The 11,057-nt window shown below is 60.1% G+C and overlaps 2 protein-coding genes across 2 annotated transcripts in view; both read right to left on the reverse strand.

Annotated features, from left to right (window-relative positions):
- TRIM28 (tripartite motif containing 28) overlaps nt 1-118 on the reverse strand; it is a 15,752-nt gene extending 15,634 nt beyond the window's left edge. The window contains exon 1 of the mRNA XM_039715757.1: nt 2-118. Within this exon, the coding sequence (XP_039571691.1) occupies nt 2-60 (59 nt within the window). The 5' untranslated portion in view covers nt 61-118. The remainder of the gene's footprint in view (nt 1) is intronic.
- A 1,952-nt stretch (nt 119-2,070) lies between these two features.
- ZBTB45 (zinc finger and BTB domain containing 45) lies at nt 2,071-10,765 on the reverse strand. Its single transcript, XM_039715758.1, has 4 exons — nt 9,330-10,765; nt 4,701-4,749; nt 4,054-4,587; nt 2,071-3,969 (listed from the first exon to the last, which is right to left on the reverse strand). Exons 1-4 carry the CDS (start codon nt 10,702-10,704, stop codon nt 3,408-3,410), a joined length of 2,520 nt encoding a protein of 839 aa, XP_039571692.1. The 5' UTR covers nt 10,705-10,765; the 3' UTR covers nt 2,071-3,407.
- Between the last annotated feature and the right edge of the window lie 292 nt (nt 10,766-11,057).

Raw genomic sequence — 11,057 nt, forward strand, 5'->3', positions numbered from 1 at the left:
CGGCTCCGCGCCCTTGGCCCCGGGGCCGCTGCCCGGCGCCGCCAGCTGCGGCTCCGACATGGCGGCGGCGTCCCCTCACACCCAGCGCGGCCTCCTGCTCCCGCCCCCGCCCCGCCCCGCGGCCAATCACCGCCCGCGGGGACAGATTGACAGCGCGGGGAGCCAATGGGAGGGAAGGAGGGCGGGGGTTGGCGGAGATTGACAGCGAGAGGGAGCAATAGAAGAGGAGCAGGCGGGAAAGAAAGGGCGGGAAGACGCCTCCGGCATGTGAACGCGAATGGGCCAATCAGAGCGCAGAGCGGCCGGAGCTGAACCAATCAGCGGCCGAAGAGCCCCGGGGGAAGGCGGGGACTTCTTGGACCGACCGACCAATCGATATGGGCGTTCAGCGGGGAGGCGGGGCTGAGGCTGTGATTGACAGCTGGGCAAACCAATGGGAAGCAGAGCCGGGGCGGGACTGGGAGCACTGGGAGTTACTGGGAGCACTGGGAGTTACTGGAGTCACTGGGGATCAACGGGAGCATGGGGGATAACTGGGAATTACTGGGAATACTGGGAGTTACTGCGGTCACTGGGCATTAATGGGAGCATGGGGGATTACTGGGGATTAATGGGATCACTGGGGTTTACTGGGAGCTACTGGGAGCTACTGGGAATACTGGGAGTTACTGCGGTCACTGGGCATTAATGGGAGCATGGGGGATTACTGGGGATTAATGGGATCACTGGGGTTTACTGGGAGCTACTGGGAGCTACTGGGAATACTGGGAGTTACTGGGGTGACTGGGCATTAACGGGAGCATGGGGGATTAAGGAGATCACTGGGATTACTGGGGATTAATGGGATCACTGGGATTTACTGGGAGTTACTGGGATCACTGGGAGTTACTGGGATCACTGGGCAGGCACAGGGGGTTACTGGGAGCCCTGGGGGTCACTGGGATCACTGGGAATTACTGGGATTACTGGGGGTCACTGGGAGCACTGGAGATTACTTGGGGCACTGGGAGTTACTGGGGTTACTGGGGGTTACTGGGAGCACTGGGGGTTACTGGGAGGGCCCTGGGCAGCACTGGGACCAACGGCTGACGGTGGTGGCCCTGGGACAGTGTCCCCAGTGTCCCCCAGTGTCCCCTGAGGTCACCCCCAGTCTCCTCCCATCCCTCTCCATGTCCCCGGTGTCCCCCTGTCCCCTGGCTGTGTCCTGGTGGCCCTGGCTGTCCCCACCGTGGATCTCGGGGGGTTTGTGATGGACACACGAGGTGGCCTGGGGCTGCTGCCACCGCGGCGTGGTGGCCCTGGGGACACTGCACAGGTGACACGCCTCAAGTGACACCGGTTTTAATGTAAAAAATGTTAAAAATGACCAAAAAGGTCCCTGAACCCCCTGGGCTCATCGTCACCGCCGGGGGGACAGGAGCCCCGGGCAGGGAGGGGACAGGAGGGACCCCGCGGTGTCCCTGAGGTGTCCCAGAGACGAAATCCAGGGATTTCCCCCCAAAATCCACCTCCCTGTCCCCTTCCCAGCAGGGGCTGCTCCTCGTGTCCTGGGCTCCCGTCCCACGCCCCTCCCCAGCTCCCGGGGCACCTCCCGGGGGTCCCTGGGGCCCTCTCCGGGCGGGACACCTCAGCTCTGTCCACCCTCGAGCACCTCCATGGCCACCCATGGTCCATCTGTCCAAACTCCGTGTCCAGCTCGGTTCCAGAACGTTCTGGAGGTGCCATCAGGGCGATGATGTCATCACCCTCATGGTCACTGAGCATCCATGGCCACCCATGGTCCATCTCTCCAATCCCCGTGCCCAGCTCAGTTCCAGAACGTTCCAGGAGGCCCATGTGGTCAATGACGTCATAACCCTCATGGTCCAGTCTCTGAGCACCTCCATGGCCACTCATGGTCCATCCATCCAATCCCTCTGTCCAGCTCAGTTCCAGAACATTCCGGGGGTGCCACCAGGACAATGACGTCATCACCCTCATGGTCCATCCATCCAATCCCTCTGTCCAGCTCAGTTCCAGAACATTCCAGGGGTGCCACCAGGGCAATGACATCATCACCCTCATGGTCCATCCATCCAATCCCTCTGTCCAGCTCAGTTCCAGAACATTCCAGGGGTGCCACCAGGGCAATGACATCATCACCCTCATGGTCCACTGAGCACCTCCATGGCCACTCATGGTCCATCCATCCGATCTCCATGCCCAGCTCAGTTCCAGAACATTCCAAAGGTGCCATCAGGTCAATGACGTCATCACTCTCATGGTCCTCCGAGCATCTCCATGGCCACTCATGGTGTGGTCCATCTGTCCAAACTCCGTGTCCAGCTCAGTTCCAGAACATTCCAGGGGCCCATCAGGTCATCACCCTCATGGTCCAGCCCTCTGAGCACCTCCATGGCCACTCATGGTCCATCCATCCAATCCCCATGTCCAGCTCAGTTCCAGAATGTTCCAGGGGTGCCATCAGGGCGATGATATCATCACCCTCATGGTCCACTGAGCATCCATGGCAACTCATGGCATGATCCATCTCTCCAATCCCCATGTCCAGCTCAGTTCCAGAACGTTCCAGGAGTCCCATGAGGTCAATGATGTCATCACCCTCATGGTCCAGTCTCTGAGCACCTCCATGGCCACTCATGGTGTGGTCCATCTGTCCAAACTCCGTGTCCAGATCAGTTCCAGAACATTCCAGGGGCCCATCAGGTCATCACCCTCACGGTCCAGCCCTCCGAGCACCTCCATGGTCACTCATGGTCCATCCATCCAATTCCTGTGCCCAGCTCAGTTCCAGAACGTTCCGGGGGTGCCACCAGGACAATGACGTCATCACCCTCATGGTCCATCCATCCAATCCCTCTGTCCAGCTCAGTTCCAGAATGTTCCAGGGCTGCCATCAGGTCAATGACGTCATCACCCTCATGGTCCATCTCTCCAATCCCCATGTCCAGCTCAGTTCCAGAACGTTCCGGGGGTGCCATCAGGTCAATGATGTCATCACCCTCATGGTCCATCTCTCCAATCCCCGTGCCCAGCTCAGTTCCAGAACGTTCCGGGGGTGCCACCAGGACAATGACGTCCTCACCCGCTCCCGCAGGCCCGCCGGGGTTCCCGGGCTCCGTCTGCCCCGGCGGCGCCGCGCTGGCCGTCACCAGCCTCCTCGGGCTGCCTGAGCACGGCTCCCGGCAGGATCTGCCCCGTGCTCCCGCTCGGCGCCCCGGCCGCTCCCCACGTCCCCGTTGGGACACCCCGCTGCCCTCCTGCCGTCACCGGGAATGTGCCTCAGCCTCCCGAGCCCCACGGAGGGCATCCCAGCCCTGTCCCCGGGCTTCACCCCGGCTGCTCCACCGCACCCGCGGAGCCCCCGGGGCCCCCCTCAAGGCCCCTCCAGGGGCAGGGACCCCTCCTCACGCCGTGTGAGCGGGGCCGGCGCCCGCCACGTCCGGCCCCGGCCACGCGCCCAGTCCAGGCTCCGGGGGCGGCCCCGGTGGTGGCCCAGGTGGCAGCCCAGGTGGTGGCCCTGGTGGCAGCCCAGGTGCTGGCCCCTGTGGTGGTCCCAGCGGTGGCCCCGGTGGCAGCCCGGGAGGTGGCCCTGGCGGTGGCCCAGGTGGCAGCCCAGGTGCTGGCCCTGGTGGTGGCCCTGGCAGTGGACCTGGTGGTGGCCCTGGTGGTGGCCCTGGCGGTGGCCCTGGTGGTGGACCTGGTGGCAGCCCAGGTGGTGGCCCTGGCGGTGGCCCTGGTGGCAGTCCAGGTGCTGGCCCCTGTGGTGGTCCCAGCAGTGGCCCCAGTGGCAGCCCAGGTGGCAGCCCAGGTGCTGGCCCCGGTGGTGGTCCCAGCGGTGACCCCGGTGGCAGCCCGGGCTGTGGCCCCGGTGCTGGCCCCGGTGGTGGCCCTAGTGGCAGCCCAGGTGATGGTCCCAGTGCTGGCCCCAGTGGCAGCCCGGGCTGTGGCCCCGGTGCCGGTCCCAGCGGCGGCCCCGGGGCTGGCCCCGGTGGTGGCCCCAGTGGCAGCCCAGGTGCTGGCCCCAGTGGCAGCCCGGGCCGTGGCCCTGGTGGCGGCCCCGGCGGTGGCACGGGGTGGGAGGTGGCGGCGTGGCGCTCCAGGAGGGTGCGGTGGGAGAAGCCCTTGGTGCAGAGGCGGCACTGGAAGCGCTCGGGGCGGTGCGTGCGCATGTGCACGTTGAGGGAGCTCTTCTGGGTGAAGCGCTTGCAGCAGACGCCACACTGGAAGGCGCGCACGCCCGTGTGGGTCACCATGTGCTTGAGCAGGTAGTCCCGCAGGGAGAAGGAGCGCCAGCAGATGGAGCACTGGTGGGGCTTCTCGCCTGCGGAGAGGGAAACGGGGCAGCTGGAGTCAGCGTGGGCCAGTGTGGGGCAAGTGGAGTCAGGGTGGGGCAGCGTGGGGCAACTGGAGTCAGGGTGGGGCAGTGTGGGGCAACTGGAGTCAGGGTGGGGCAGCATGGGTTGGTACTGGGCAATGTGGGTCAGTGTGGGGCAACTGGAGTCAGGGTGGGGCAGTGTGGACTGGTACGGGTCAGTGTGGGGCAGCGTGGGTTGGTACTGGTCACTGTGGGCCAGCGTGGGGCAACTGGAGTCAGGGTGGGTCAGTGTGGGTTGGTACTGGGCAGTGTGGGTCAACATGGGTTGGTACTGGTCCGTGTGGGTTGGTATTGGTCAGTGTGGTTCAGCATGGGCTGGTACCGGTCAGTGTGGGTCAACGTGGGTTGGTACTGGTCCGTGTGGGTTGGTACTGGGCAGTGTGGGTTAGTACAGGTCAGCATGGGTTCGTACTGGTCAGTGTGGGTCAGTGTGGGTTCATACCAGTCAGTGTGGGTCAAGATGGATCAGCAGGGGTCAGTACAGGTCAGTGTGGGTCAGTACAGGTCAGTGCGGGCCAGTAAAGGTCAGCGTGGGTCAGCAGGGGTCAGTACTGGTCAGTACAGGTCAGTGTGGGTCAGCACAGGTCAGTGTGGGTCAGTACAGGTCAGTGCGGGCCAGTAAAGGTCAGCGTGGGTCAGCAGGGGTCAGTACTGGTCAGTGTGGGTCAGTACTGGCCAGTACAGATCAGTGGGGGTCAGCACAGGTCAGTGTGGGTCAGTACAGGTCAGCGCAGGTCAGTACTGGTCAGCAGAGGTCAGTACTGGTCAGCAGGGGTCAGCGCGGGTCAGTGTGGGTCAGCACAGGTCAGCAGGGGTCAGTACAGGTCAGTACAGGTCAGCAGGGGTCAGTACAGGTCAGTGTGGGTCAGTACTGGTCAGTGTGGGTCAGTACTGGCCAGTACAGGTCAGTGTGGGTCAGTACAGGTCAGTGTGGGTCAGCAGGGGTCAGTACTGGTCAGTACGGGTCAGTACAGGTCAGTGTGGGTCAGTACTGGTCAGCGTGGGTCAGTACAGGTCAGTACAGGTCAGTACGGGTCAGTGTGGGTCAGTACAGGTCAGTACAGGTCAGTACAGGTCAGTGTGGGTCAGTACAGGTCAGTACAGGTCAGTACGGGTCAGCACAGGTCAGCAGGGGTCAGCAGGGGTCAGTACTGGTCAGCGTGGGTCAGTACGGGTCAGCACGGGTCAGTACTGGTCAGCACGGGTCAGTACGGGTCAGCACGGGTCAGTACTGGTCAGCACGGGTCAGTACAGGTCAGTACAGGTCAGTACAGGTCAGCAGGGGTCAGTACTGGTCAGCACAGGTCAGTACTGGTCAGTACAGGTCAGTGTGGGTCACTACACGTCAGCAGGGGTCAGTACTGGCCAGTGTGGGTCAGTACAGGTCAGTACAGGTCAGCAGGGGTCAGTACAGGCCAGTACTGATCAGTGTGGATTGACCCAGGTCCATGGGGCTCAATGTCGGTCAATAGGGATCAATGTGAGTCAATGCGGGTCAAGACGGGTCAATAGGGGTCAACACACATCGATACAGGTCAGTGTGGATTGATGAGGGTCAGCGTGGGTCAAAAGGGGTCAATACGGGTCAACGTGGGTAAACACGGATTAATGCGGGTCAACATGGGCCAGAACGGACCAATGGGGGCCAACGCGGACCAAAATGGATCAATGTGGGTCAATGTGGGTCAACATAGATCAATACAGGTCAACATGGGCCAAAATGGATCAATGTGGGTCAATGTGGGTCAATACAGGTGAACATGGGCCAAAATGGATCAATGTGGGTCAACGTGGGCCAAAATGGATCAATGCGGGTCAACGTGGGCCAAAACGGATCAATGTGGGTCAACGTGGGCCAAAATGGATCAATGCGGGTCAACGTGGGCCAAAACGGATCAATGTGGGTCAACGTGGGCCAAAATGGATCAATGCGGGTCAACGTGGGCCAAAACGGATCAATGTGGGTCAACGTGGGCCAAAACGGATCAATGTGGGTCAACGTGGGCCAAAACGGATCAATGTGGGTCAATGTGGGCCAAAATGGATCAATGTGGGTCAACGTGGGCCAAAACGGATCAATGTGGGTCAACGTGGGCCAAAATGGATCAATGTGGGTCAACGTGGGCCAAAACGGATCAATGTGGGTCAACGTGAGCCAAAACGGATCAGGTCAGTACAGGTCAGTACAGGTCAGCAGGGGTCAGTACAGGCCAGTACTGATCAGTGTGGATTGACCCAGGTCCATGGGGCTCAATGTCGGTCAATAGGGATCAATGTGAGTCAATGCGGGTCAAGACGGGTCAATAGGGGTCAACACACATCGATACAGGTCAGTGTGGATTGATGAGGGTCAGCGTGGGTCAAAAGGGGTCAATACGGGTCAACGTGGGTAAACACGGATTAATGCGGGTCAACGTGGGCCAGAACGGACCAATGGGGGCCAACGCGGACCAAAATGGATCAATGTGTGTCAACGTGGGCCAAAACGGATCAATGTGGGTCAACGTGGGCCAAAATGGATCAATGTGGGTCAATGTGGGCCAAAACGGATCAATGTGCGTCAACGTGGGCCAAAACGGATCAATGTGGGTCAACGTGAGCCAAAACGGATCAATGTGGGTCAACGTGGGCCAAAACGGATCAATGTGGGTCAACGTGGGCCAAAATGGATCAATGTGGGTCAACGTGGGCCAAAATGGATCAATGTGGGTCAATGTGGGCCAAAACGGATCAATGTGCGTCAACGTGGGCCAAAACGGATCAATGTGGGTCAACGTGAGCCAAAACGGATCAATGTGGGTCAACGTGAGCCAAAACGGATCAATGTGGGTCAACGTGGGCCAAAACGGATCAATGTGGGTCAACGTGGGTCAACATAGATCAATGTGGGTCAATGTGGGCCAAAATGGATCAATGTGGGTCAACGTCGGTCAACATAGATCAATACAGGTCAACATGGGCCAAAATGGATCAATATGGATCAATGTGGGTCAATACAGGTGAACATGGGTCAAAATGGATCAATGTGGGTCAACATGGACCAAAATGGATCAACGTGGGTCAACACGGGCCAAAATGTGTCAACGTGGCTAAACATGGATCATTACAGGTCAACATGAGCCAAAATGGATCAATGTGGGTCAACACAGATCAATACAGCTCAACATGGGCCAAAATGGGTCAATGTGGGTCAGTGTGAACCAATGCAATTCAACATGGGGCAGCGTGGACGGGCCAAAATGGGTCAACGTGGGTAAACATGGATCAGTACAGCTCAACACGGATCAATGTGGGTGAACATGGGCCAAAACGGATCAGTGTGGGTCAACATGGGTCAACACAGATCAACACAGGTCAACATGAACCAAAATAGATCAATGTGGGTGAACATCGGATTGGAACAGGTCAACGAGGGTCAATGTGGATCAACACGGGTCAACACAGGTCAATGTAGGCCAACATGGGTCAATGTGTGCCAACATGGACCACCACAGGTCAACAGGGATCGATACGGTCTAACACTGATCTAGATGGGTCACCATGGATCAATACTGGCCAATATGGATCAATACTGGCCAACGTGGATCAATAGAGGTCAATATGGGCCAGCACAGGTCAACATGGGTCAACAAGGACCAGCCCAAGTCAACGCGGGCCAACCGAGTCAGGATGGGTCAAGGTGGATTGACACAGATCAACATGGACCCACGTGCGTCCACATGGATCGACCAATACAAGTCACCATGGATTGACCCACGGTCACCATGGTTGCCATGGTTACCACGGATCACTGCAGGTCAACACGGACCAACATCAGTTGGCCAGGGTCAACGCGGGTCAACGTGGAGCGATACGAGTCAATGGATCATGTGGGTCACGGGCCAAAATGGGTCAACGTGGGTAAACATGGATCAGTACAGCTCAACACGGATCAATGTGGGTGAACATGGGCCAAAACGGATCAGTGTGGGTCAACATGGGTCAACACAGATCAACACAGGTCAACATGAACCAAAATAGATCAATGTGGGTGAACATGGGCCAAAATGGATCAACGTGGGTCAACGTGGGCCAAAATGGATCAACGTGGGTCGACACGGATCAATACGGGCTTACATGGATCACTACAGCTCAACATGAGTCAATGTGGGCGAAAATGGGTCAATAGGAGTCAGCATACGTCAGTACAGGTCCGTGTGGGTTGATGAGGGTCAGTGTGGGTCAAAAGGGGTCAACACGGGCCAACACAGATCAATGTGGTCAACATGGGCCAAAACGGATCAGTGTGGGTCAACACAGATCAATGTGGGTCAACATGGGCCAACACAGATCAGTGTGGGTCAACATGGGCCAAAACAGGTCAATTTGGGTCAACATGGGCCAAAACAGATTAATATGGGTCAACATGGGCCAACACGGATCAATGTGGGTCAATGTGGGTCAACATAGGCCAACATGGATCAACACAGGTGAACATGAGCCGAAATGGATTGATACAGGTCAACATGGACCAAAATGGATCAACGTGGGTCAACACGGGCCAAAATGTGTCAACGTGGCTAAACATGGATCATTACAGGTCAACATGAGCCAAAATGGATCAATGTGGGTCAACACAGATCAATACAGCTCAACATGGACCAAGATGGATCAATGTGGGTCAACATGGGCCAAAATGTGTCAACACGGGCCAAAATGCGTCAACGTCGCTAAACATGGATCATTACAGCTCAACATGGGCCAAAATGTGTCAATGTGGGTCAATGTGAACCAATGCAATTCAACATGGGGCAGCGTGGACTGATACAGGTCCGTGTGGGTCACCAGGGGTCAGCATGGATTGGAACAGGTCAATGAGGGTCAGTGTGGATCAGCACGGGTCAACACAGGTCAACGTGGGCCAACATGGGTCAATGTGTGCCAACATGGACCACCACAGGTCAACAGGGACCGTCCCAGGGCGCCAGCAGCGCCTCGGGGGGCCCCAGAAACGGCGCCTCGGGGCCGGGCAAGGCCGGCGGCGGGACAACGCCTTCCTGGGGGCCTCCTTCATCCTCTCCTTCGTCATCCTCATCATCCTCCTCATCCTGTGGGTCTGGGCGTTCCTCCTTGAGCGGCGCGGGCGCCAGGCGCAGCGGCTGCCGCTGCTTGCGGCTGTGGCCGGCGGTTCCCTCGGCGGGCAGCGCGGCGGGGCCGCGGGGCTGCGAGGGGATCTGGGCGCACTCATCAATGGCTCCCTCGATCTGCAGCGCGGGGCCGCGGGCCTGCGAGACGATCTGGGTGCACTCATCAACAATCCCCTTGATCTGCAGCGCGGGGCCATGGGGCTGTGAGACAATCTGTGCGCACTCGTTGATGGTTCCCTCGATGTGCAGCACAGAGCCGTGGGCCTGTGAGACGATCTGAGTGCCGTCACCCATGGTTCCCTCGATGTGCAGTGCAGGGCCGTGGGCCTGTGACACGATCTGGGTGCACTCATTGATGGTTCCCTCGATGTGCAGTGCGGGGCCGTGGGCCTGCGAGGTGATCTGGGTGCACTCATTGATGGTTCCCTTGATCTGCAGTGCAGGGCCATGGGCCTGCGACACGATCTGCGCGCCCTCATTGATGGTTCCCTCGATGTGCAGCACAGAGCCGTGGGCCTGTGACACGATCTGCGCGCCCTCATTGATGGTTCCCTCGATGTGCAGCACAGAGCCGTGGGCCTGCGACACGATCTGAGTGCCGTCACCCATGGCTCCCTCGGCGGGCAGCGTGGGGCCGTGGGCCTGTGACATGATCTGGGTGCCCTCATTGATGGCCCCCTCGGCGGGCAGCATGGCAGGGCCGCGGGCCTGCGAGACGATCTGAGTGCCCTCACCGATGGTTCCCTCGATGTGCAGCGCGGGGCCGCGGGCCTGCGACACGATCTGAGTGCCCTCACCGATGGTTCCCTCGATGTGCAGCGCGGGGCCGCGGGCCTGCGACACGATCTGCGCGCACTCGCCGATGACGGCCTCGATCTGCAGCACGCAGGCGGCCGTCAGCAGCTGCAGCGCCTCGGAGCGCGCCACCACCAGGCTGCCGCTGTAGAGGAACTCGACCAGCTGGCGCACGGCGGCCGGCGGCACCACGGGCGGCACCTCGACGGCCGCGTGGCCCAGCAGCAGCTTGTCGTGGAAGAAGGGGCTGCCCGCGGCCAGCACGCAGCGGTGCGCGCGCAGCGAGGCCTCGCGGATGCGCACGGTGACGTCGCAGAAGCGGCCGGCCGCGCGCTGCCCGTTGAGCGTGGCCAGCAGGGAGCGGCTGAAGGAGCGCAGCTGGATGTGGTGCACCGGCTCCGGCATGGCCGCGGGGACAGGGGACACCGGGGGGGACACTGCGGGGACAGCGGGACACTGAGGGACAGCTGGGATAGAGGGGACACTGGGGACACTGGGGGAACAGCGGGACACTGAGGGACACTGGGACAGCGGGGACACTGAGGGGACACTGGGGACACTGTGGGGACAGGGGGACACTGGGGACGCTGGGATAGAGGGGACACTGGGACACTGGGGACACTGGGGGACAGGGGGACACTGGGATAGAGGGGACACTGGGACACCGGGGGACAGGGGCACTGGGGGACAAAGGGACACCAGGGGACAGGGGGACACTGGGGACAGGGGGACACTGGGATAGAGGGGGCACTGGGGGA

This window comes from Passer montanus, unplaced genomic scaffold, assembly GCF_014805655.1.
Source record: "Passer montanus isolate IOZ18808 unplaced genomic scaffold, ASM1480565v1 scaffold349, whole genome shotgun sequence".
In the NCBI taxonomy this organism is placed as follows: Eukaryota; Metazoa; Chordata; class Aves; order Passeriformes; family Passeridae; genus Passer; species Passer montanus.

Coding starts and splice junctions, on each gene's coding strand:
- ZBTB45 (XM_039715758.1), bottom strand. CDS start 10,704: ATGCCGGAGCCGGTGCACCACATCCAGCTGCGCTCCTTCAGCCGCTCC. Junction 4,750..9,329: donor GCTGCTGGCGCCCTGGGACG/GTCCCTGTTGAC, acceptor CACACTGCCCAG/TACCAACCCACACGGACCAG. Junction 3,970..4,053: donor GTGCCACCGCCGGGGCCGCC/ACCAGGGCCACG, acceptor CCCGGGGCCGCC/GCTGGGACCGGCACCGGGGC.